This window comes from Chenopodium quinoa, unplaced genomic scaffold (assembly GCF_001683475.1).
Source record: "Chenopodium quinoa cultivar QQ74 unplaced genomic scaffold, ASM168347v1, whole genome shotgun sequence".
NCBI lineage: Eukaryota > Viridiplantae > Streptophyta > Magnoliopsida > Caryophyllales > Amaranthaceae > Chenopodium > Chenopodium quinoa.
The window spans coordinates 852,605-875,005 of NW_018742205.1; the positions used below are offsets into that span (position 1 = coordinate 852,605).

The 22,401-nt window shown below is 35.8% G+C and overlaps 6 protein-coding genes across 6 annotated transcripts; all 6 read left to right on the plus strand.

Annotated features, from left to right (window-relative positions):
* Positions 1 to 3,680: 3,680 nt before the first annotated feature.
* On the plus strand, positions 3,681 to 5,527 carry LOC110725478 (peroxidase 5-like). The gene is made up of 4 exons (XM_021904951.1): positions 3,681 to 3,974; positions 4,099 to 4,287; positions 4,406 to 4,568; positions 4,861 to 5,527. Exons 1-4 carry the CDS (start codon positions 3,681 to 3,683, stop codon positions 5,277 to 5,279), a joined length of 1,065 nt encoding a protein of 354 aa, XP_021760643.1. The 3' UTR covers positions 5,280 to 5,527.
* Positions 5,528 to 6,469: 942 nt separating this feature from the next.
* LOC110727500 (peroxidase 5-like) lies at positions 6,470 to 8,283 on the plus strand. Its single transcript, XM_021907061.1, has 4 exons — positions 6,470 to 6,939; positions 7,054 to 7,245; positions 7,366 to 7,528; positions 7,662 to 8,283. Exons 1-4 carry the CDS (start codon positions 6,733 to 6,735, stop codon positions 8,078 to 8,080), a joined length of 981 nt encoding a protein of 326 aa, XP_021762753.1. The 5' UTR covers positions 6,470 to 6,732; the 3' UTR covers positions 8,081 to 8,283.
* A 1,114-nt stretch (positions 8,284 to 9,397) lies between these two features.
* On the plus strand, positions 9,398 to 11,393 carry LOC110727509 (peroxidase 5-like). Its single transcript, XM_021907072.1, has 4 exons — positions 9,398 to 9,692; positions 10,188 to 10,379; positions 10,481 to 10,646; positions 10,803 to 11,393. Exons 1-4 carry the CDS (start codon positions 9,462 to 9,464, stop codon positions 11,207 to 11,209), a joined length of 996 nt encoding a protein of 331 aa, XP_021762764.1. The 5' UTR covers positions 9,398 to 9,461; the 3' UTR covers positions 11,210 to 11,393.
* Positions 11,394 to 12,144: 751 nt separating this feature from the next.
* On the plus strand, positions 12,145 to 14,141 carry LOC110727519 (peroxidase 5-like). Its single transcript, XM_021907083.1, has 4 exons — positions 12,145 to 12,439; positions 12,936 to 13,127; positions 13,229 to 13,394; positions 13,551 to 14,141. Exons 1-4 carry the CDS (start codon positions 12,209 to 12,211, stop codon positions 13,955 to 13,957), a joined length of 996 nt encoding a protein of 331 aa, XP_021762775.1. The 5' UTR covers positions 12,145 to 12,208; the 3' UTR covers positions 13,958 to 14,141.
* A 2,121-nt stretch (positions 14,142 to 16,262) lies between these two features.
* LOC110727528 (peroxidase 5-like) lies at positions 16,263 to 18,540 on the plus strand. Its single transcript, XM_021907094.1, has 4 exons — positions 16,263 to 16,774; positions 16,866 to 17,057; positions 17,164 to 17,329; positions 17,904 to 18,540. The coding sequence occupies exons 1-4, from the start codon at positions 16,547 to 16,549 to the stop codon at positions 18,311 to 18,313; spliced, it is 996 nt and encodes a 331-aa protein (XP_021762786.1). The 5' UTR covers positions 16,263 to 16,546; the 3' UTR covers positions 18,314 to 18,540.
* Positions 18,541 to 20,573: 2,033 nt separating this feature from the next.
* LOC110727539 (peroxidase 5-like) lies at positions 20,574 to 22,371 on the plus strand. Its single transcript, XM_021907104.1, has 4 exons — positions 20,574 to 20,936; positions 21,019 to 21,210; positions 21,285 to 21,450; positions 21,952 to 22,371. The coding sequence occupies exons 1-4, from the start codon at positions 20,721 to 20,723 to the stop codon at positions 22,359 to 22,361; spliced, it is 984 nt and encodes a 327-aa protein (XP_021762796.1). The 5' UTR covers positions 20,574 to 20,720; the 3' UTR covers positions 22,362 to 22,371.
* Positions 22,372 to 22,401: the final 30 nt, after the last annotated feature.

Below are 22,401 nucleotides of genomic sequence, written 5' to 3' on the forward strand. Positions count from 1 at the left end.
TTTAATAATAAAGTAAGGATATGTTCGCAAAAAGCTGATATTTTTATGATTTTTTTGTGTTAAGTTTGTTGTTTTTTTTGTTGTTGTGTCATAATTCATAAATAACTTACGTATAACTAAATGCAAAATGCTAAATACGTCAAAGTTAGCTTGACAATAAAATCAAGTCTTTGGAAATTCACAACAAATTAAAAATTCTCTAACAATGCAAAATACAACTACTTTTAAAGAATTGCAAGATTAAGCTACCTAATTCTAAAAGATTTTTGTCCATCCTTAGAGCAAGGGCGAAGAGTAGTAGAGAAGGAATTAAATCTTAGTTATAAGCTAGAACTACGTCCATACTTGCAAATTTTGTCTTACTTGACGTAATTTTGCCCTCCAAATAATGCCGGTAAATATTGCCATCTAAATCAGCAAAAATTAGATGCTTCTCCAAGATAGTAAAGCTGTCTGTCCATCTTGAATCTTCAATGCACAAATCATTCTTAATGTATATATTCGACAACAAATGCCAAGAACTCGATTTTATCTTGTGTTCAAGGACCCATATCGTGATTAGTTTATTGCAAGACTTGACCAAACAAATAGAACTAAACCAAGAGTGGCCTTCCTTCCAATCCCATCCTAACACACGAAAGCAACTAATGGACAAATTATCAAAATTTTCGTGGTTTTCAGGCAATTCTAGATCCTTTTTTAATGTTTTCATCTATGAGAATCCACTCGCCTTCCTCTAACATGTACACATCATACCTGCTATTCCATACACCCAAATTATGTTCATTAAATAGCAAAAGAGTGTAATCTGAAGGAATTTTTTTTATTTTTCTTACCAAAAACATTGCCACATACCAATGCAACTTTTAGAACCCGTTATCTTGAAGTCTCTTGGCCATTTCCTCACTAGGCAACTTAATAGGCAACCAAGTCCTCGTCGAGGGGTTGCAAAAGAATAATTTTGCCGGCTCACTAGAATAAATTGTTCTACATTAAGTTAAACCATTGCTCGATGCTAAGATACGACCTGTTTCTGCTAAAAACATGATAAAATTTTTAGGGACACCATTGTAGGAACGATTTTTGGGTGAGAAACAAATGCATAATTTTTGAACTATTTCTCTTAAATTTGAATCTTCTTGAATGATCAAAGACTCCTCCGCTTTCATGCACGAGTTGTGGCTTTGTTTCTCTGCAAAAAGGGTTTCGGAAAGGTACTCTAGTGATGACTTTGCCATGGTTGATAATTTGTACAAGGGTTTTACGGGTAACCATGACATAATCTCGTATATTTCTCCGTAGAAAGACATGTTTATTTGTGGCTATGTATAAAGTATATTGTATTTTTTTGAACAAAAAGCAAAATAGTGTATAGCTTATAGTGATTATAGTATACAATATTGACTTACTTCTTATGGTATAATGGTTTACCTTGGAGGACAAGGTTTTGACTATTGTTTTTTTTGCTTTAATTTGGACAAATCAATTTACTATACCTTTTTTTTCTCCTCTAGGATGATTAATTGTGAAGTATATTGCATGTATGGAGTATTTATAAATGTTGCACATAAAGTTTGTAGAGTACTCTGTAGTATAGTTAGTTAAGGATTTTAGTTGTTAGTTTCACATTTAGTTATTACAACTAATCCTCCTAGACTTAGGAAAAAGGTTTAGGAAAGTTTTCCTAAAAAAATAAAAGGATATTTTCTTTCATAACATTCAACTTTTTATTTTTCTAGGTGAATTAGAAAAAAAAATTATTATTTTTGGTAATTTGTATTTTAGGAAAGTTCTAACTAATTGAGTTATCCCTCACTCTCTCGTAATTTTGTATTATTGATTAACAAAGATAACAATTATGTTAAAGAAAATCCTTAACTATAGTTAATTTTTATTTTTATTTTTTTAATTAGATTATTTTACAAATATTTTTTTTAAAAAAAAAAAACCCAAACCCACCACAGCCACCAACTAACTCTAGCCTCCCTAGCTCCCCCTGCCGGTTCCCAGCTCCCCACCCCCCTTTCGTCGGCACTCGAAACCCAGCCCCTTCCCCCGCCGCGACCCCACCCCTCTAACCACCTGAGATTTATGACGAATATCAATTCGAAAATACGAAGCACGACCATCAGAAATAGCGTAAAGATTCAGATTAAGGAGAGGGAAAGGAAGGGGGTCGCCGGCAAGAGGAGGGGGACTGCCGGACTGGGATTAGCTGGTGGTGGCCTGGTGGGTGGGTTGGGGAGGGAGTCGGTTGTTTTTTTTTTTTTTTTTTTTTTAAATTATTTCAAAAAAAATAATTATTTGAAAAAAAAAAAACTAACTATAATTAAATATTTAATGAAAAATTATCCATTAAATAATGGTCACGACTCATGAGTAAATTAATACTTCCTCCGTTTTTTTGATTGCACCGAGTTGGGCACAAGTTTTTTGGTAGTGCAAAAAAAGTATAAGAGAGAAAAGTAAAAATACAAGATTGCCTATGTGATAGTATATATAAACTAAAAAAAATTAAGTGATGAAAAGTAAGAGTATATTTAGTATTTGTAGTGTGAATACAAATATTTCATTTCCTAAAATAGAAATGCTGTAATATTTGTGATACTGACAAGTGGTGTAATATTAAAAAAACGGAGGAATTATAAAATATTCATGATTATCAAAGATTAATATCAATCACAGATTATTAATTCTGGTTGGATGGAGAAATTCTAACACTTTCAGATATTCTATAGCTAATAGCTCCATTTACTTCGTAATGAAGTAGTTACTTTCGTTTCTTCATTGGAAAACCCAAAACATTAAAAGAGAAAAAATCCAACTTACTAAAAACGGCGGTATCTCTTTTCAGCTTAAATTACTTAATGTGTGTTTGCCTCATAAGAGGGTTAGTTCTTTGGTCACAATCATGTTCATTTCAAAGAAATTTGTCTTAATTTCAAGTTTTACTAAAAGGTGGTAACTGTGGTAGGGTTACTACATATTTAATTATGAACCAAACGCACTTAAAATCTAATGTAGAAATAGCTAACCAAGTTGTATTTAGCCGAAAACAAGAAGAAAAAAATCTAAGTAATTAAAAAAATGAAAGGGGATGAGGCTATGAGATAGAGAACTAGCTAGCTAACCAATATTAGAATGCTATGTAGACAGTAATTATAGTAGAAACTAATTATCATTAGTGGAATTATTAGCTGTTTTTTATGGTTTATATGTTTCTTGAGTAATAATTTTATCAAAACTTTTGGCAGTGGAATAATGGATTATTTGTCCATTTCAAAATGTATATATGTACTTGTATATTTTACCATATTGACATGCATAATTGCATATGGATTCCAATAGTGCTCATATTCTTTGGTGTTGTAAAATTATGAAATATAGGCCAAAGTCTATGGTTCAACCTGTCATTTGTGGTTCGGACTATATTAACATCTTGAAAATCAACCTTATTAGAAAAATGACTAGCTATCTCGCGTGTTATAATTGATTTGGATCATGGATACGTTAGTGAAATTTATTGGTGACAGGTTAACTAGAGGTGCCAAAGCCTAAATATCACACAGCTCATGTATATTGTACATGAGTAGTGCTAGATGTGCATATATGTAAAACAAAGGGTAATTTGAAAGGAATAACTAGAGTAAGTACACTTGCTTAACCCCCTATAAATACCAATGAGTTTTCTGAGCAACAAACTCATATTACCACCAATCATAATGAACTTTTTGCATCAAAATATAAGAACACAGAGAGCTAATATACTCATGACAATGAAGCTAGCTTTAGTAACTATAGTAGTATGTTTCTTAAGTTCTCACATTGTAGCAGGACTGCAAGTAGGATTTTATCGCGATAAATGTCCCTTTGCTGAAGCTATAATCAAAGACGAGGTCAAAAAATCCTTCCTTGAAGACAAAGGAATTGCTGCTGGCATTATCAGGCTGCAATTTCATGATTGCTTTGTCAGGGTAACATACATTATTCATTATCAATGCTACTACTCTTGCTCTTCATATATACTTCGTATGACATGACAGTAAGTCAGTAAGTACTTGATGATAAATGTATGCATAACTTATTTTTCTGTGACAGGGTTGTGATGGATCGCTTCTGATAGATTCAACCCCAGAAAATCAAGCTGAGAAGGACGGTTCACCCAATAAATCAATACGAGGTCTTGAGGTGATCGACAATGCTAAGGCTAGACTCGAAGCTGTGTGTATGGGTGTCGTGTCCTGTGCTGATATTTTAGCATATGCTGCTAGGGACTCCAATGTACTTGTAAGGACATCTATCAATCTCATTTTCTTCAGACTAAATGTTTGACTCGCTGTCTGTTAGTACTATCTGAGGCATTAATTAGTCTTATGCACAAATATTGTTTGGGGAATGTATGTAGTCAGGAGGACTGTACTGGGATGTACCAGCAGGAAGGAGGGATGGCAGGATTTCAAGAGCAGCAGAAACTGAAGATATCCCCAAACCCTCTTTTAACCTCGATCAACTCATCGAATTTTTTGCAAAGAAGGGTTTGACACAGGGTGATATGGTTGCTCTTTCTGGTATGTCTCCATTTTTTTTTCCCTATGATCAATTAAGTGTGATCTACATGATTAATTCTTCAACTTTATGTAGCTATATTCATGTTTTGGTTGAATGTGTTGAATTTTGCGCCTAAAAAACATACCTGGTTCTTTAATCTTCTAATCATCCAATGTTCTAACACTTCATGGCGCGCATGTGCACACACACTAGTACATGGCAACATAGATACATCACACATCAGAGTTTTAGACAGAAAGAAAAGAAAAAGGCCTACTAAAAACTAATATCCATAACATTATATGTATGCAGGTTCACACACAATTGGTCGCTCACATTGTTTCTCGTTCACAGTCAGACTCTACAACTATAACACCAAAACGATGCAGGACCCAAACCTAGATCCACATTATGCACAGCTCCTGAAGATAGAGTGTCCAAGATTTTTGCAAGGAATTCTCAACCAAACTTTGGTTGTTGCTATGAACCAAAGTCCATTTTTCATGGACTCAAGCTACTATGGAAATCTTTTCAAACATGCTGGTCTATTTAATTCTGATCAGTCACTCCTGGACAGCCAGACGACTGCTGAACAGGCGACAGTTTATGCAACGAATGATTTAGCTTGGAAGGTGGATTTTGCTCGAGCTATGATCAAGTTGAGCCAGGTTCAAGTCCTGACTGAAAATCAAGGAGAAATTCGAGCTAATTGTAGGGTGATTAATCCATAAAAAAAGATTAGACTATTTGGGCTACATAGCAAAATTTGCTGGTTTTCCTGCTGTTGCTGTAATGCTGCAGTCATTAGTAATTCTGAATAAGCCAGAGACTTGGACTAACAATCTCAAATTATAGATCTTGAAATGTGTAGCGTTTGTTAACGGCACGTTCCTGTCTTTTGGAATGGTCAGACTAGAGCTTAAAGTCTTAAAGATGAAGAGTTTCAGAATTGTCAAATAAGACACACTTTCTTGGTAAATCATGTATGTGAAAATGTATAAAAAAAACAACATACATAAATATTACTCCCTCCGTTCCACAATGATGTTCATATTTAGAATTTTTTTGAGACAAATTTGGTCAAATTAAGAACATAATTTTGGAATAGAGGGAGTACTAAATAAACTACAGTGATGAAAAGCGTAGTTATTGGTGATATTGTATTACATCAACTTGCATTATGTCCTTCAAAGATCCAGTTAAGCACCAATTCAGTTACATGATTTGCACTATACTGCTACTCTTGTCTTTGTATTTCATCATTCAATTATTGGCCATCTGCTGTTCGCTCATCACTGGCGTAACAAAATCCATCTCTTTGATATTATTAATTTTAAGGCTTAATCAAAGTGACTAACTAAAGCAATGGAATTTTCCATACCTTTCATTCAACTACAATTGCCTAAATAAGGGGTTGCCTCATTGGAAGAAGGTTGGTCTAGTGTCTCAATCATGCACAGTATAGTGAAATATGGCTTAATTACAAGTTTTTACTATTAAGTGCAAACATTGGTAGGGCAATCATGTGCAATTTGGTGAAATATGGCTTAATTACAATTAACTGACTAATCATAAAATCTAATGCAGAACAACTAACTTAATTAATACGAGTGTCTGCTTCCTCTATTTATTGGGTTGCAGTATACTTTGACTTTTATTACACAATTTTGACCATTAATATCCGTAATTGTATAAGTATTTAATTAAAATTATAAATACAATATACATTGTTTAAGTGAATTTTTTTTTTTTTTTACACAGTAACATTAAGGGTCAAAGCTATTCGATCTATGAATTGTGTAAAAGTCAAACAACTGCAATAAGATGTCAATCATTAATTCTCTTGTAATGATTGCAAACATAAGGAAAAAGAAAGGAAATTAAGGCTTTAATATTACAATATCAAGTATATTCTCTATTATAAACAATTGCAAATGACACAAGTATGTAATAGCATGTGAATTTAAAGTTACAGTTGAATACAAAGAAAGTATCAATTGGATAGAAATTATGGGGGCAAGATTATATTTCCAAATGTGTGCATTGTTTTTTCCTGCTATAAATAAATCCCTGGGATTTTGCTGAAAGAAAAACTCAGAATTACTAACAATTCTAATTACAGTACATCACTTGTATCAAATTTTAGGAACATAATAGATAGAGATCAGAGCAGCTAATTTACCCATGAAAATGAAGCTAGCTTTGGCAATGATTGTAGTTGCATGTTTCTTAAGCTCGCGCATTCAAGCAGCACTGCAAGTAGGATTCTATCTCAATACATGTCCCTTTGCTGAAGCTATAATTAGGAAGGAGGTGTTTAAATCTTTTCTTAGAGACAACGGGATTGCTCCTGGCATTGTTAGGCTGCATTTCCATGACTGCTTTGTCAGGGTAAAATATTACACACATTATATTTGTTATTCTTGCTCTTCCTCATATGCATACATACATGATTATGTACTTCAACATATATGTTTGTGAGTGAAACTCTTGTTTTTGTTACAGGGTTGTGATGCATCAATCCTTATAGATTCAACCTCAACAAATCAAGCTGAGAAGGATGGTCCACCCAATGGAATTACTTTACGAGGACTTGAAGTGATTGACAATGCTAAGGCTAGACTCGAAGCTGCTTGTAAAGGGGTTGTGTCGTGTGCTGATATCCTTTCATTTGCTGCAAGGGACTCAGTATTATTTGTAAGACCATCAATAACCAACCTCAATTTTTTTTTTTTAAAATCTTTTGTTAATAGCTAAATTTTGTACAATCAATTACTTCAGTCATCTGATATTGTTTTGGCCTTATTGAGCATGTAGACTGGTGGACAATACTGGAATGTACCAGCAGGACGTAGAGATGGCAGGATTTCGAGAGCATCAGAAACAATAGAAATCCCTGCTCCGTCGTTTGACCTTGATCAACTCACTCAATCTTTTGCAAACAAGGGCTTAACACAGGATGAGATGGTTATTCTTTCTGGTAAGTCTGTTTCTTTTTCATTTAATAAGTTCACTGTGACCTTTCCTTGGAAAATATAACAAAAAAAACAGTTAGAAACGAAAATTTAAAACATAATTAACTATAATAATGTGTTTTACTTATATGTTTACAGGAGCACATACAATTGGGCGCTCACGCTGTTCCTCATTCACTAATAGACTCTACAACTTTAGCACCACGACGATGCAGGACCCAAACCTAAATCCATCCTTTGCAGAGTCTTTGAAGCAACAGTGCCCCAGAAATTCTCAAGGAAATGTTGATCAAAACTTGGCTGTTTTCATGAACCAAAGTCCATTTCTTATGGAATCGAGCTACTATAGCAATCTTTTCCAACATGGCAGTCTATTTACCTCTGATCAGGCGCTTCTAGACAGTCAGGAAACTGCACAAGATGCAGCAGATTATGCATCAAACGGTTTTGCTTGGCGCAGAGATTTTGCTCAAGCTATGATCAAGATGAGCCAGATTCAAGTTCTGACTGGTGATCAAGGAGAGATTCGAGCTAATTGCAGGGTGATTAACCCATAAAAGGAATAAACAAATTGGCCACAGAGCAGAATTTGCAGCATTTCCTGCTGTTACTGTAGTTCTGTTTTTACTACTTTACTAGTAAAGCTCTCTTAAAGCCAGTTTAAATATTGGGCTACCATTCTCACAATGTTTCCTGAATTGTCAGACTATAATAAGGATAGAGTTTCAGGAATGCCAGACAATACGCCGACCTTTATTAATTTTCTTGGTGAATTATGTGTTAGTGTTAAAATGAAACCAAATGACAAATTTACATGTACCTTACTAATTAAACCTGATCCAAAATTTCCTATGAGACCTTATTTATACCTTTTCACCTAATGGAAAATTGTTCCAAAGTGACTTGAAGGTCTCAAGTTCAAGTGTGACGAAATCCCTTCTCTGAAGAACAAGTTAAAAGTTACATACTATGTTACGCGAACTCTTCATTATACCTCAAGGACCCATGTTGGATACTAAACAACCCAACATGAGAATGAACATTTCAACACTTATTTGATTAGCACCAAGTCATAAGATAGTCGAGCCTAACGCTGAGACAATTGACACATACCTGTGGGTTATCAAGTCTGAGTAAATATACATTACATATACAATTCAAGGGTACATTTGATACCCCTGAGCAAGCCCCCACTACATCAATGGGAATACTGTCATGCATTTCTGTTGCGTTCTGAAAGGGATTTCTCAAGTTTTGACCTTGATCAGGCATTTATCTTATTTATCCTAATTATCTTCCTAAGGTGACATTTAAGTTGCCTAGCATCACAGTCCATCAATCTGAACTTTTATTTGCTGCAGAAGTAAAATATACAATTAGTCAAATATTAGTGGTAAGTTTACAGGTTTAAGATTAGATAGAAGACAAAGGCGGCGTAACTCTAGAGCACAATCAAACTTACTTAGTATTAATCTTGTTAAGTATTCCATATCAATCTTCAGCTGCAATGCTCCACAGTCCTCAGTTTTCCACCACTCAAATCAATACACAGTGGACACTTCCTGATTGATCCATAAGCGAAGCCACTTTTTACGGGTCAATAACATTAATTAGCACTTACTTAGCAAGGAGTGCCTGTATATGACCACAATCAAATAAATAATTGTAGGCCTAACCAATCCTCTTTGTCTTATCTTCCAAATTGTCTGTAAACATCAAAACACTAATGAGTCATGACAGTATACTGCTTCTGTATAACGCACTAAGAATTAAGATCATGGAATTGAACATTAAATAAACTAAGATTATTAAAATTGTGGCGCGAATATATAATTTTATATTGCCTCTCTTTGACTATATAAGTCCCTTCAAAGGTGCACAAGATCTTCAAAGTAAGTAAACAGACATTGTCAGAAGTATCAGTACAGAAAAAGAAAGATGAGTCAAATTAGGAAATGTCTTCATTTTTCAACTACTATAGCTTTTTCAATCTTGGTCATATTAAGTCTTACCGGCTTCTTAGAAGCTCAACTTCAACGAGGATTTTATATGCAGTCATGCCCTATGGCTGAGTTCATCATAAAAAATGAGGTCCGAGAAGCATTTTTCAGCAATAGGGGATATGCTGCTGGCCTCGTAAGGCTGCATTTCCATGATTGTTTCGTTAGAGTAAGTTACTTATAATCTGACTACGTAACTTTTGTATTTTAATTGCACCTTCCTAGTTTTGTTGAGCAGCCAGTTATTGCAAAGACAAGTTATAGGCTTATAGGTGCAACCGAAAATTAGTGGGATTATATTCCTAAAACTGGGTGTCTTTTCAGTAACCTCCCTAGCTAAATTCCAAGGAAACAATCATTGGGCCTTATATGAAAAAGAGAGAAAATTCATATGCATAATTAAAGCTTCATTTAGTTGGTATAAGCACTTTTTTTTTTTTAAACCAACTTCCACTGATTGAACGTATTTCTTCCAGAAACTTGCAAGCAAAAGTGCCTAGTTTTAAAGGATACTGTGGTGCATGACTGAATGCAGGCCCCTATATAGTATCAGTAACTCTTAATGTTTCAACTTAAAGCTAATGTTCTGGAAGTAATGAGGTTTACACTCATAGGTCAAGTGTGCACAATTATAATCTAATAATATTTGTTATGTTACTTGTAGGGATGTGATGGATCAGTGCTCCTGGATTCAACTCCAGGAAGCACAGCCGAGAAAGATGCACCAGCAAATAATCCTAGCCTGCGAGGGTTTGATGTCATCGATAATGCCAAGGCTAAAATTGAAAATATGTGTCCAGGAGTTGTGTCCTGTGCTGATATAGTAGCCTATGCTGCTAGAGATAGTGTTGAAATGGTAACTAAACTAAAGAACACATAGAAAGTTCTGCCAACTTTAGCTGTAAATTTGATGTTGTAGTAGTAGTAATTAACTGGCGTGTTTGATCATTTATGTAGGCGGGAGGATTTGGCTATGATGTTTATGCCGGAAGAAGAGATGGTAGAATCTCCCTAGAATCAGACATCAAGAAGAACTTGCCTCCAGCATTTGGCGACGTTGAACTACTCACTAAAATATTTGCCAGCAAAGGATTAACACAAGAAGAGATGGTTATCCTATCGGGTAAGGAATTAACAAATTTTAATTTTACTTTATACTTTAGTGCTTTCTTGTTCATATGTTACTCAATATCTTGTGCAAAAGAAACTGAAACAGGAAGATAAGCCTCCCCTCAAAGCTTTGTAACTAATAATTACTTGACAAATTTCCGGGGTGCAGGGGCTCATACCATAGGTCGCGCTCACTGCAATTCCTTCACTGATAGGCTATACTCTTTCAACTCAGCATCAGGACAGGATCCCAGTTTAAATGCCGCTTATGCAGCTCAACTGCAGAAGCAGTGCCCATCAGTGAACTCAGATACCAGTACTGTGGTTCCAATGGATCCAAGCCCCTTCACAGCAGATACTGCTTACTACAGAAACATCCTGAATAACCGCGGCCTGTTTACATCAGATCAAGCACTAGCGTCAGACCCTGTCACTGCAGGCCTAGTTACCCAATACGCAAGAAATCCTGGGCTTTGGGGAAGGAAGTTTGCTGATGCAATGGTGGCCATGGGTCAGATCGACGTCCTCACTGGTGATGAAGGGGAAATCCGAATCAATTGTAGAGTTGTTAATTAATCAAATGGAGATGTCTAGATTGTGCTAGGTGCTGAAAGCAATAAAATGAAAGTAATATATGGCTTTGTAGATTACAGGCTTCAGCAATAAAATTGTAATGGTTGTATATGTTTGATCTAGTACCTCAAAGCTATTGTTATTTGAAATTAGTGACACTATCTTAACTACTTCTTGATTTCCTCAACTACTACTACTGAATATTCTATTTTCTGCTGACTTTCTGAGTATTAACTATGCCCCTGAGCAAGCCCCCACTACATCAATGGGAATACTGTCATGCATTTCTGTTGCGTTCTGAAAGGGATTTCTCAAGTTTTGACCTTGATCAGGCATTTATCTTATTTATCCTAATTATCTTCCTAAGGTGACATTTAAGTTGCCTAGCATCACAGTCCATCAATCTGAACTTTTATTTGCTGCAGAAGTAAAATATACAATTAGTCAAATATTAGTGGTAAGTTTACAGGTTTAAGATTAGATAGAAGACAAAGGCGGCGTAACTCTAGAGCACAATCAAACTTACTTAGTATTAATCTTGTTAAGTATTCCATATCAATCTTCAGCTGCAATGCTCCACAGTCCTCAGTTTTCCACCACTCAAATCAATACACAGTGGACACTTCCTGATTGATCCATAAGCGAAGCCACTTTTTACGGGTCAATAACATTAATTAGCACTTACTTAGCAAGGAGTGCCTGTATATGACCACAATCAAATAAATAATTGTAGGCCTAACCAATCCTCTTTGTCTTATCTTCCAAATTGTCTGTAAACATCAAAACACTAATGAGTCATGACAGTATACTGCTTCTGTATAACGCACTAAGAATTAAGATCATGGAATTGAACATTAAATAAACTAAGATTATTAAAATTGTGGCGCGAATATATAATTTTATATTGCCTCTCTTTGACTATATAAGTCCCTTCAAAGGTGCACAAGATCTTCAAAGTAAGTAAACAGACATTGTCAGAAGTATCAGTACAGAAAAAGAAAGATGAGTCAAATTAGGAAATGTCTTCATTTTTCAACTACTATAGCTTTTTCAATCTTGGTCATATTAAGTCTTACCGGCTTCTTAGAAGCTCAACTTCAACGAGGATTTTATATGCAGTCATGCCCTATGGCTGAGTTCATCATAAAAAATGAGGTCCGAGAAGCATTTTTCAGCAATAGGGGATATGCTGCTGGCCTCGTAAGGCTGCATTTCCATGATTGTTTCGTTAGAGTAAGTTACTTATAATCTGACTACGTAACTTTTGTATTTTAATTGCACCTTCCTAGTTTTGTTGAGCAGCCAGTTATTGCAAAGACAAGTTATAGGCTTATAGGTGCAACCGAAAATTAGTGGGATTATATTCCTAAAACTGGGTGTCTTTTCAGTAACCTCCCTAGCTAAATTCCAAGGAAACAATCATTGGGCCTTATATGAAAAAGAGAGAAAATTCATATGCATAATTAAAGCTTCATTTAGTTGGTATAAGCACTTTTTTTTTTTTTAAACCAACTTCCACTGATTGAACGTATTTCTTCCAGAAACTTGCAAGCAAAAGTGCCTAGTTTTAAAGGATACTGTGGTGCATGACTGAATGCAGGCCCCTATATAGTATCAGTAACTCTTAATGTTTCAACTTAAAGCTAATGTTCTGGAAGTAATGAGGTTTACACTCATAGGTCAAGTGTGCACAATTATAATCTAATAATATTTGTTATGTTACTTGTAGGGATGTGATGGATCAGTGCTCCTGGATTCAACTCCAGGAAGCACAGCCGAGAAAGATGCACCAGCAAATAATCCTAGCCTGCGAGGGTTTGATGTCATCGATAATGCCAAGGCTAAAATTGAAAATATGTGTCCAGGAGTTGTGTCCTGTGCTGATATAGTAGCCTATGCTGCTAGAGATAGTGTTGAAATGGTAACTAAACTAAAGAACACATAGAAAGTTCTGCCAACTTTAGCTGTAAATTTGATGTTGTAGTAGTAGTAATTAACTGGCGTGTTTGATCATTTATGTAGGCGGGAGGATTTGGCTATGATGTTTATGCCGGAAGAAGAGATGGTAGAATCTCCCTAGAATCAGACATCAAGAAGAACTTGCCTCCAGCATTTGGCGACGTTGAACTACTCACTAAAATATTTGCCAGCAAAGGATTAACACAAGAAGAGATGGTTATCCTATCGGGTAAGGAATTAACAAATTTTAATTTTACTTTATACTTTAGTGCTTTCTTGTTCATATGTTACTCAATATCTTGTGCAAAAGAAACTGAAACAGGAAGATAAGCCTCCCCTCAAAGCTTTGTAACTAATAATTACTTGACAAATTTCCGGGGTGCAGGGGCTCATACCATAGGTCGCGCTCACTGCAATTCCTTCACTGATAGGCTATACTCTTTCAACTCAGCATCAGGACAGGATCCCAGTTTAAATGCCGCTTATGCAGCTCAACTGCAGAAGCAGTGCCCATCAGTGAACTCAGATACCAGTACTGTGGTTCCAATGGATCCAAGCCCCTTCACAGCAGATACTGCTTACTACAGAAACATCCTGAATAACCGCGGCCTGTTTACATCAGATCAAGCACTAGCGTCAGACCCTGTCACTGCAGGCCTAGTTACCCAATACGCAAGAAATCCTGGGCTTTGGGGAAGGAAGTTTGCTGATGCAATGGTGGCCATGGGTCAGATCGACGTCCTCACTGGTGATGAAGGGGAAATCCGAATCAATTGTAGAGTTGTTAATTAATCAAATGGAGATGTCTAGATTGTGCTAGGTGCTGAAAGCAATAAAATGAAAGTAATATATGGCTTTGTAGATTACAGGCTTCAGCAATAAAATTGTAATGGTTGTATATGTTTGATCTAGTACCTCAAAGCTATTGTTATTTGAAATTAGTGACACTATCTTAACTACTTCTTGATTTCCTCAACTACTACTACTGAATATTCTATTTTCTGCTGACTTTCTGAGTATTAACTATGCATCCATTCCAAAACATAGTTGCTAAATCAAGAATAAAAAAAACCCCTTAACTTTAGAAAAGTCAATAAAAACACCCTACTTCCCCTCACCCATAGTTTTGGCTCAGTAACTATTAGAACTTCGGATTGTTCGGAAGACTAGAAAATAGAAGACCGGATATTCTTTTAGGTAGGTAGGTAATAATAACACTTTCCTACTAGATATTTTTCAACAGAACCTCTAGAAAACATGGTTAACACGGTATACCCAATGAAATACAAGATTGTTTAGCAAAACCAATCTACAAGAATTATGTGTATGGGATTTTCACAACACTTTAACAACAACTGTCTTATTAATTTGTGTTAAGAATAATGTGAAAGGGAGTTTTTTCAGCAAGAGATACTGTTTCCTTTATAATTAAAATGTATATGGTTTTTCACTAATTAAGATATACTTAGTAAATCATTATACACTTGTATCACTTTACAGTACATTGTAAGTAATTAGAAAAGAAAGTTTCAAGCCATACCATATTTTCCTTTTTCCATCTTCTTGTAACTATAATTTCGTAGTAGTAAAAATTTGATAATTAAATATTTGATAAATAGAAAATTCTAACAAGATCCAATTTGATTTAGATAAGTTCAAATCAAATTTGCACACCTAATTTCAAATTAAAAGAACATATTGTTAGCTACCTTATGAATTCAACCAGGTCACCACACCTCCCTTCATATAATAACACCCATTCCAAAGTTAAGTTAAACAAAGGCAACTACTAGTCTACGACGCCTCTAATCAAGTGGCCAGAACTTCCACCTTAAACTAAGGCAACTGTTGAAAAAGTGTTCAAACACACAACAACCAGTTGAAAAACATGACTACAGTTATATGAGATCAATGCTTCCACTAACAAATATATAATTAATTACGTATTAATTCAGGTCACGCTATCTAATACGAAGTATATATACTAATAAAGTATTATACTGCATTAGGTAGTTCATACCCCCACTCTAAGTAGATGACAAATTAACAAAACCTACCACTAATTGCCTAATTGTACTAATTGCACATGTTTCATTATCATTATTATAGAATTCTGCCCATTTTCTGAAGTTAATTAATGATAGTAGTATGAGTAGATTATCACTAGGGAAACTCCCATCTAAACTGTAAGCATGAAAGTTTGGTCTGTTGTAAGTGCTTCTTACAGAAAGGTGAACATTTCATCATCAAAGTACATAATATCAAACTCTATGAACCTATGATAAAGCACGGTCCTTATTTGCAGAATCAGTTGTCCCAACGTATACTAAGTTGACACGGTGGAGATTCAACCGGCTTTGCTTGTGAGAAATAAGTGACATGATCTAAAAATCAACCTTGTTGGGCATAAATTCCATAAATAAAAGACTATAACTGTACAGTAGCTTGTTACTTCATAAACTTTCTGATGATCCTTTTGTGAGAATATGATCAGCTAATCATCATAGTTTTTGAAAGGGTAAGGACTTCCTAACAAGTTTCTGATAGGTTAAACAGACAGGTATAATTGTATAGAAGACGATTATGAACTCATGATTACGCTTTTTTCTTATTACCTAGAGAAAATGCATTTCAGGGAAAATATATTAGAATGTCATTCAGAGCCTTCACTTTTCAATGCACTTAAATCACTAATCACCACAGCAGTAAGGATGAAATATAATATCTCGCAGTGCTCCAATTCACCCAATAATAATGCAGTAAACACCATTAACAGAAAAATAATTCCGCCATTTCCATCCTATAGGACCAAAATTTCCAGAAAAAAAAAAAATCTATGGAGCCTCATCCATCTCCACTAAGTTTTAATCAACAAGAGACATCCTATGAGACAATACTTGTATCGACAGTCATTGCTGACTGTCTAATCACCCTTAGATTGTGCCTTAAAAAATGAGAGTTAACAATGAAATGCATACTTAGAATAATATACAGTGACAGTGACAGTGACAGCTTAATAATGCCCGAAAATCAGCACTATTAGTCCTAATATATACCTATTCAACTAATCTTGTTGGCTTCTTATGCATCCGAAGTCAATAGAAGTAGGAATAATCCGCTTTAGGGGTGGCTAAATAGTGCTTATCATCCGTATTCCATAATCAAAATGAATTAGACAGGTCAGTAACTATCAGAAAATTCTAGTTTGTGTTTTCTTCTATCTAAAAATGCCATGTTGCAGATTTAAATAAATCCAACATATTGTATCACCACGCACTAATTAGGATGTACACCATTTTATATTCCTTGTTTTCGGCTATAAGATGGTTATTACTGCATGTTTAGGTTCTTCAAGAAGAAAACATAGTACAATAAGACAGAATGAACCTAAAAATGAACATTCACTCTTCAATAAAATTTCTTGTTCTGTTTTTGGCTTTCTCTTGTCTAAGTGTTCAGCTAGAAGCACAGCTTCGAGTTGGATTTTACTGCAACTCATGTCCATCAGCTGAGCGCATTGTCAGTGAAGAAGTAACGAAAGAATTTATGAATGACAAAGGGATTGCCCCTGGTCTTGTCAGAATGCACTTTCATGACTGTTTTGTTAGAGTAAGTTAGATATCTTAATCAATGTTATCTATTCTTCAGTGAACTACAAATCTAAATTTTCCTAAGCAAGTTTTCTTTCTGATCTTTTCAGGGGTGTGATGGATCCGTTCTCATTGACTCCACTTCTGCAAACACAGCTGAGAAGGATTCACCAGCAAACAATCCCAGTCTTCGAGGGTTTGAAGTCATCGACAACATAAAAACTAGACTTGAAGCTGAATGCAAAGGGGTAGTATCATGTGCAGATATATTAGCTTTCGCAGCTAGAGATAGTGTAGCAATAGTAAGTAGAATTTTTTTAACCGATAGGAAATAGTATATACTATATAAGCTTGGGTAGAGCAAATTTAACTCTGTTACCTGCTGCTACTGCATAACTTTTTTCGCAGACCAGAGGACAAAGATATGATGTTCCATCTGGAAGAAGGGATGGCAGGGTCTCTTTAGCTTCAGAAGTGCTGCAAAACGTCCCAGGATTCACATTTAACGTTACTCAACTTACACAGAGTTTCACAAACAAAAATTTGACACAGGAAGAAATGGTCACCCTATCAGGTATCAGCTTTTTAGCATATTCTACATTTGTAGCATAAATCTTCAAATTATCAAACTCAACTTTCAAGGATAAATCTAAGTATATAAGGGTCTACAAACAGCAATCAGCTGTTCAAGTGGTCGTCATCAGTTTCATTAACTACTAACCAGCCAATAATTGAGAAATTAGGCCATGTTCTCTTCAACTTATTATATTATAGTTCATTAGATATTAGATTTATTCAGTAAAAAATAAGTTTTGACAAGTCAAAATCAGATTTAACAGCATATGACAAACACTACTGAATCAAAAACATCAGCAATTCAAGTCAGCAAAAACCATTTTTACAGTAACAAACAATTATACACGTGACAGGACCTTAGCTGTAAGTGGTTAGTTTAACAATTAGAATTACTGGTTTTACACTATCACAAAGGTCAAATTGGTATATATCCTGCTAGGTTTTCAAATTCATTATTCCATACCCGAGTTTGTTTGCTTTGATGGGACAAGTACCTACCTCGGCTACATGTATCTAGTATTAACTCTATTGAGAGCCTAAATCACCTCATATAAGTCTAAAATTGATCACAGGGGCTCATACAATTGGACGGTCTCATTGCACATCTTTCAACAATAGGCTATTCAATTTCAGTGGAACAAACGGGCCAGATCCCACTCTGGATTCCAAATATGCAGGACAGTTGCAGCAACAGTGCCCACAAGGAAGCACAAATTCTAGCCTGGTGGTTCCAATGGACCCTCGAAGCCCATTTATTTCAGATGTAAATTACTACCAGGATGTCTTAGCCAACAAAGGCCTGTTTACGTCTGATCAGACGTTGTTGACTGACTCCAACACAGCTAATGAGGTGAACCAGAATGCAAGGAATCAGTTCTTGTGGATGAGAAAGTTTGCAGCAGCAATGGTAAACATGGGTCAAATCGAAGTTCTTACTGGTACTAATGGAGAAATCCGGACAAACTGTAGGGTAATCAATTAAGAAATATGGGTTTATTCCCCTTGTCAAGAGATCAGACTTACTGAGTCTTAAGTAGAATTAACTCATGTTCGTTTGTGTCTTTGGAAGGATAATTTTCAGTCTCAAACATGTAATTTGATGAATTATATACTTGCAAGTCTATTTTTAGATGCAAATTGTGGAAGACTACCATGAACCTGAAGTACTGAGGAAAACAGAAACAGATAATCAAGTACCCCTTTGGATTATTGACTTATTGCACGATTGATGCTATGATGACTTCCCTTGTCCTTTACTCTAACCTTGGTGGAAGCTTTTTAAGAGGCATCAGAGTAATTTTATAGTTCTTTCTATTTACATTTGACACAATCAGCAAACCCTTCACCAGGGCAATGGCAGCAACCTATTGTAACATGTAATGTTATGTTTTAGAAATGGATCCCTTCCCCTGCTATTATCTTTCCTTGGACTGGCAAACTCAGTTTGCCTAGCATCAGAGTCCACGAATCTAAAATTCCATTTGTTTAACGAGAACAGCATCTTCAAGAAATGGTTGCTTTTAGTTGATGGAGCAAGAAACTAGCTAGCATTAAAAACACTGGATAAACTAACAACAAAGCTGCATAAATACTCCGTTGTGCAGGAGCTAATAACATAGGTCATGCTGACTGCACTTCCTTCAGCAAAAGGCTGTATGCACAGGATCCCAGCATGAACTCTGCATTTGCAGCTCAAATGCAGCAGTAGTGCCGATCAGGGGATGCTGGTGCTAATATTGTGGTTTAATGGATCCTAATAATCCCGTAAAATCTGACTCTGGAATTCTGGATGTCCTCAATAACCATGGCTTGTTCACAACAGATCAGACTCTCTTGTCAGACACTGCTAAAACAGAGCTAGTAAACCAGTATGCCCGAAATTCTTACTCCCAGGTAATGAAGTTTGATGATGCTATGGTGAGGATGGGATAGATTGATATTCTCACAGGCAATGAAGGAGAAATCCGAAGAAATTGTAGGGTGGTTAACTAAATAAAGATATGAAAGTTGCACTAATCTGAGCTGAAAGCAACAATATGAAGAATAATATTACAAAAAAGACGAGATTTTAATGATTGCAAAAATGGCTTTACAGCACTAAAATTACTGATATCATATCATATGGCTTTACAGCAAAAAATTGATTAATGTCACGTGATATGCCTTTACAGATCTAAATCCTCAATAACATTATGTAAGGTTAACTATCTTATTTGCTACTCATTGTCAGGAATGTATCCGCATCAAAATACCATAATGTTACACAAAAGCCAACTACAAAGAGCTTAAACAGGACATTGAACTTCCCACCTTATACTATTAACATACATTCAAAGACAGCACCCATAAGTGTTACAAAGTACAGTAGTAAGCATTTAGTCAGATAATGTTTTGTCTATTGTGATAGATAGGTAAAAGCACACCCCCTCATACAATGACTTGACAAATTTTAACACTCAGCAAGTATTTCATCCGTACAGTACTGTATTCTGTTAAGATCGTACATGTATTCAATAGAGTAGCAAGTACTGACTCAGGAAATACTCGTGAATGGGATCCAATCTAAGGCACTATGTCTAGAGAGATAAACATTCAAACACAGCCCACAAATTGGTTTATAATACAGTACAGGACACTGCTGGTGTGATACAAGCTAAACCTTCTTTTTTAATTCTGTTTATATTTTTACAAATACGCCCCTATGAGAGGATAATTATAGCTACTTCCAAGTAAACAATCAGTTATGTGCTTCCATGTCTTCATAGTAGCTAGGAGTATTGTCTTTATCACTGTTCCGAACCCCCCAATAATGCAATGTTACCTTTTAGAAGTAAAAAAAAAAGCCTCCCCCTTCCCAGTTTCCGTAGGACCATATTTCCCCCTTCCCCACAAACAAAAAAGGAGTCTTACCCAACTTCCCTATATTCTAACCGAAACGAAGCATCCTTTGTACAGACACTTATTGTTAACTCTAGTATTCTCAGCCTAATAGTCAGAATACTAATGAGAGCAATGCATGTTAAAATGGTACAATGACAGGTTAACTATACCAGAATATCAAAGCTATTGGTCCCATAGTATACCCAGTTCAACAGCTATCATTGGCATCTTGCGCACTGAAGTCAATAGAATCAAGGCATGCTTACTTCAGGGAGCCACACAATAAGCATATCACTTAATCCATAACAAAAATTAATAGACAGAATAATTACTTTCAGAATCATTGTAATTGTCTTTTTCCAACTAAGAGTGTCATGTGCTCAAACTAAACAAAGCAAATCTGCTGTCTAACAACACACTAATATGATTTGTTTTTCCCACTTATAAAATGGGACAACTGTGTGTTTAGGTTCTCCACGGTTGAAGCAAAGTAAAGAATCAGTCTAAAGATGCCCCTTCACTCTTCAATCGTCTTTCGTGTTCTATTTCTGGCTCTTTCTTGTCTAAGTGCTCAGACAGAAGCACAACTTAAAGTCGGGTTTTATAGTGAATCATGTGAATCAGCAGAGCGCATTGTGAATGAAGAAGTTACGAAGGGGTTTATGAAAGACAAAGGAGTTGCCCCCGGTCTAGTCAGAATGCACTTTCATGACTGCTTTGTTAGAGTAAGTTGGTTGAAACTTTTCCTGTATTGTTAATTCGATTAATAGCAAATGTTTCCCTAAGTCCCCTCTCTTCTGATACCAGGGCTGTGATGGATCCATTCTCATTGACTCCACTTCCACAAACACAGCTGAGAAGGATTCATTTGTAAACAATCCTAGCCTTCGAGGATTTGAAATTATTGACAATGCAAAGACTAGACTAGAAACTGAATGCAAAGGGGTCGTATCATGTGCAGACATTTTAGCTTTTGCAGCCAGAGACAGCGTAGTAATAGTAAGTAAGAATTTTTATTTATTTACCAGAGAACAGTTAATTTTGTAGTCTGCATAACTTGATCTGATTCACAGACAAGAGGACCAGTATATGATGTTCCAGCTGGGAGAAGGGATGGAAGAGTCTCTTTAGCTTCAGAGGTGCTACGAGACATCCCTGCACCCTCAATGAATGTTGACCAACTCACACAGAGCTTCGCGAACAGAAATCTGACACAGGAAGAAATGGTCACCCTATCAGGTATCAATAGTGAGGGTGAATTTATCTTTAACTTTGGTTGGACTTTCACACAGAAATATGCCTGGCCTTCCACTTTCAGAATTTACCGAAAGTCACAGAATAATGTACTATTCAGTTACGAGTCAGGACTTAGGAGTCCCAACACAAAGTAGTCAGTCAAATGATGTTTCCATCTAAAGGTCCTAATAAACAGCTTTTCGTTTTCAAGCAGAACCAGCAATTAGATAATATTCTTATTAACTCTTTGATGTTAGCTATCCAGTAATAAACTAGCTAATAAAATCCAAATCCATTTTAGCTAGTCATGACAGGTTTTGAATAGCTATCAACAAACACAAAGGTCGAACTGGGTTTTCTAGGTTTAAAATTATCCAATTTATACCAAAGTTCATTTGCCTGAATAAGTCTTGAACAGTTGAGCTTGAACACTTGAACCTAAGTCCCTAATCTATTGAGGACCTTAATCTGACATCAAATTCATAAACCCACTCTTGAACACAGGCGCTCATACAATTGGCCAGTCTCATTGCACATCCATCATCAACAGGCTATACAACTTCAATGGAACAAATGGGGCAGATCCTACTCTGGATTCTAAATATGCAGGACAATTGCAGCAACAATGCCCGCAAGGAAGCAAGGATTCTAGTCTGGTTGTTCCAATGAACCCTGGTAGCCCATTGGTCACAGATGTAGGCTACTACCAAGACATCTTAGCCAACCGCAGCTTGTTCACATCTGATCAGACTCTCTTGACGAACTCCAACACAGCTAGTGAGGTGAATCAGAACGCAATGAGTCAGTCATTGTGGATGAGAAAGTTTGCAGCAGCAATGGTTAAGATGGGTCAGATAGATGTTCTTATTGGCATGTCTGGTGAAATCCGGACAAACTGTAGGGTGATTAATTAGAAAAGACTAATTTATATTTATATTCTTTGTAATCAGTAGA

Coding starts and splice junctions, on each gene's coding strand:
- LOC110727539 (XM_021907104.1), top strand. CDS start 20,721: ATGCCCCTTCACTCTTCAATCGTCTTTCGTGTTCTATTTCTGGCTCTT. Junction 20,937..21,018: donor TTCATGACTGCTTTGTTAGA/GTAAGTTGGTTG, acceptor TTCTGATACCAG/GGCTGTGATGGATCCATTCT. Junction 21,451..21,951: donor AGAAATGGTCACCCTATCAG/GTATCAATAGTG, acceptor TCTTGAACACAG/GCGCTCATACAATTGGCCAG.
- LOC110725478 (XM_021904951.1), top strand. CDS start 3,681: ATGAGTTTTCTGAGCAACAAACTCATATTACCACCAATCATAATGAAC. Junction 3,975..4,098: donor TTCATGATTGCTTTGTCAGG/GTAACATACATT, acceptor TTTCTGTGACAG/GGTTGTGATGGATCGCTTCT. Junction 4,569..4,860: donor TGATATGGTTGCTCTTTCTG/GTATGTCTCCAT, acceptor ATATGTATGCAG/GTTCACACACAATTGGTCGC.
- LOC110727528 (XM_021907094.1), top strand. CDS start 16,547: ATGAACCTAAAAATGAACATTCACTCTTCAATAAAATTTCTTGTTCTG. Junction 17,058..17,163: donor CTAGAGATAGTGTAGCAATA/GTAAGTAGAATT, acceptor CTTTTTTCGCAG/ACCAGAGGACAAAGATATGA. Junction 17,330..17,903: donor AGAAATGGTCACCCTATCAG/GTATCAGCTTTT, acceptor AATTGATCACAG/GGGCTCATACAATTGGACGG.
- LOC110727509 (XM_021907072.1), top strand. CDS start 9,462: ATGAGTCAAATTAGGAAATGTCTTCATTTTTCAACTACTATAGCTTTT. Junction 9,693..10,187: donor TCCATGATTGTTTCGTTAGA/GTAAGTTACTTA, acceptor TGTTACTTGTAG/GGATGTGATGGATCAGTGCT. Junction 10,380..10,480: donor CTAGAGATAGTGTTGAAATG/GTAACTAAACTA, acceptor TCATTTATGTAG/GCGGGAGGATTTGGCTATGA.
- LOC110727519 (XM_021907083.1), top strand. CDS start 12,209: ATGAGTCAAATTAGGAAATGTCTTCATTTTTCAACTACTATAGCTTTT. Junction 13,128..13,228: donor CTAGAGATAGTGTTGAAATG/GTAACTAAACTA, acceptor TCATTTATGTAG/GCGGGAGGATTTGGCTATGA. Junction 13,395..13,550: donor AGAGATGGTTATCCTATCGG/GTAAGGAATTAA, acceptor TCCGGGGTGCAG/GGGCTCATACCATAGGTCGC.
- LOC110727500 (XM_021907061.1), top strand. CDS start 6,733: ATGAAAATGAAGCTAGCTTTGGCAATGATTGTAGTTGCATGTTTCTTA. Junction 6,940..7,053: donor TCCATGACTGCTTTGTCAGG/GTAAAATATTAC, acceptor TTTTTGTTACAG/GGTTGTGATGCATCAATCCT. Junction 7,529..7,661: donor TGAGATGGTTATTCTTTCTG/GTAAGTCTGTTT, acceptor ATATGTTTACAG/GAGCACATACAATTGGGCGC.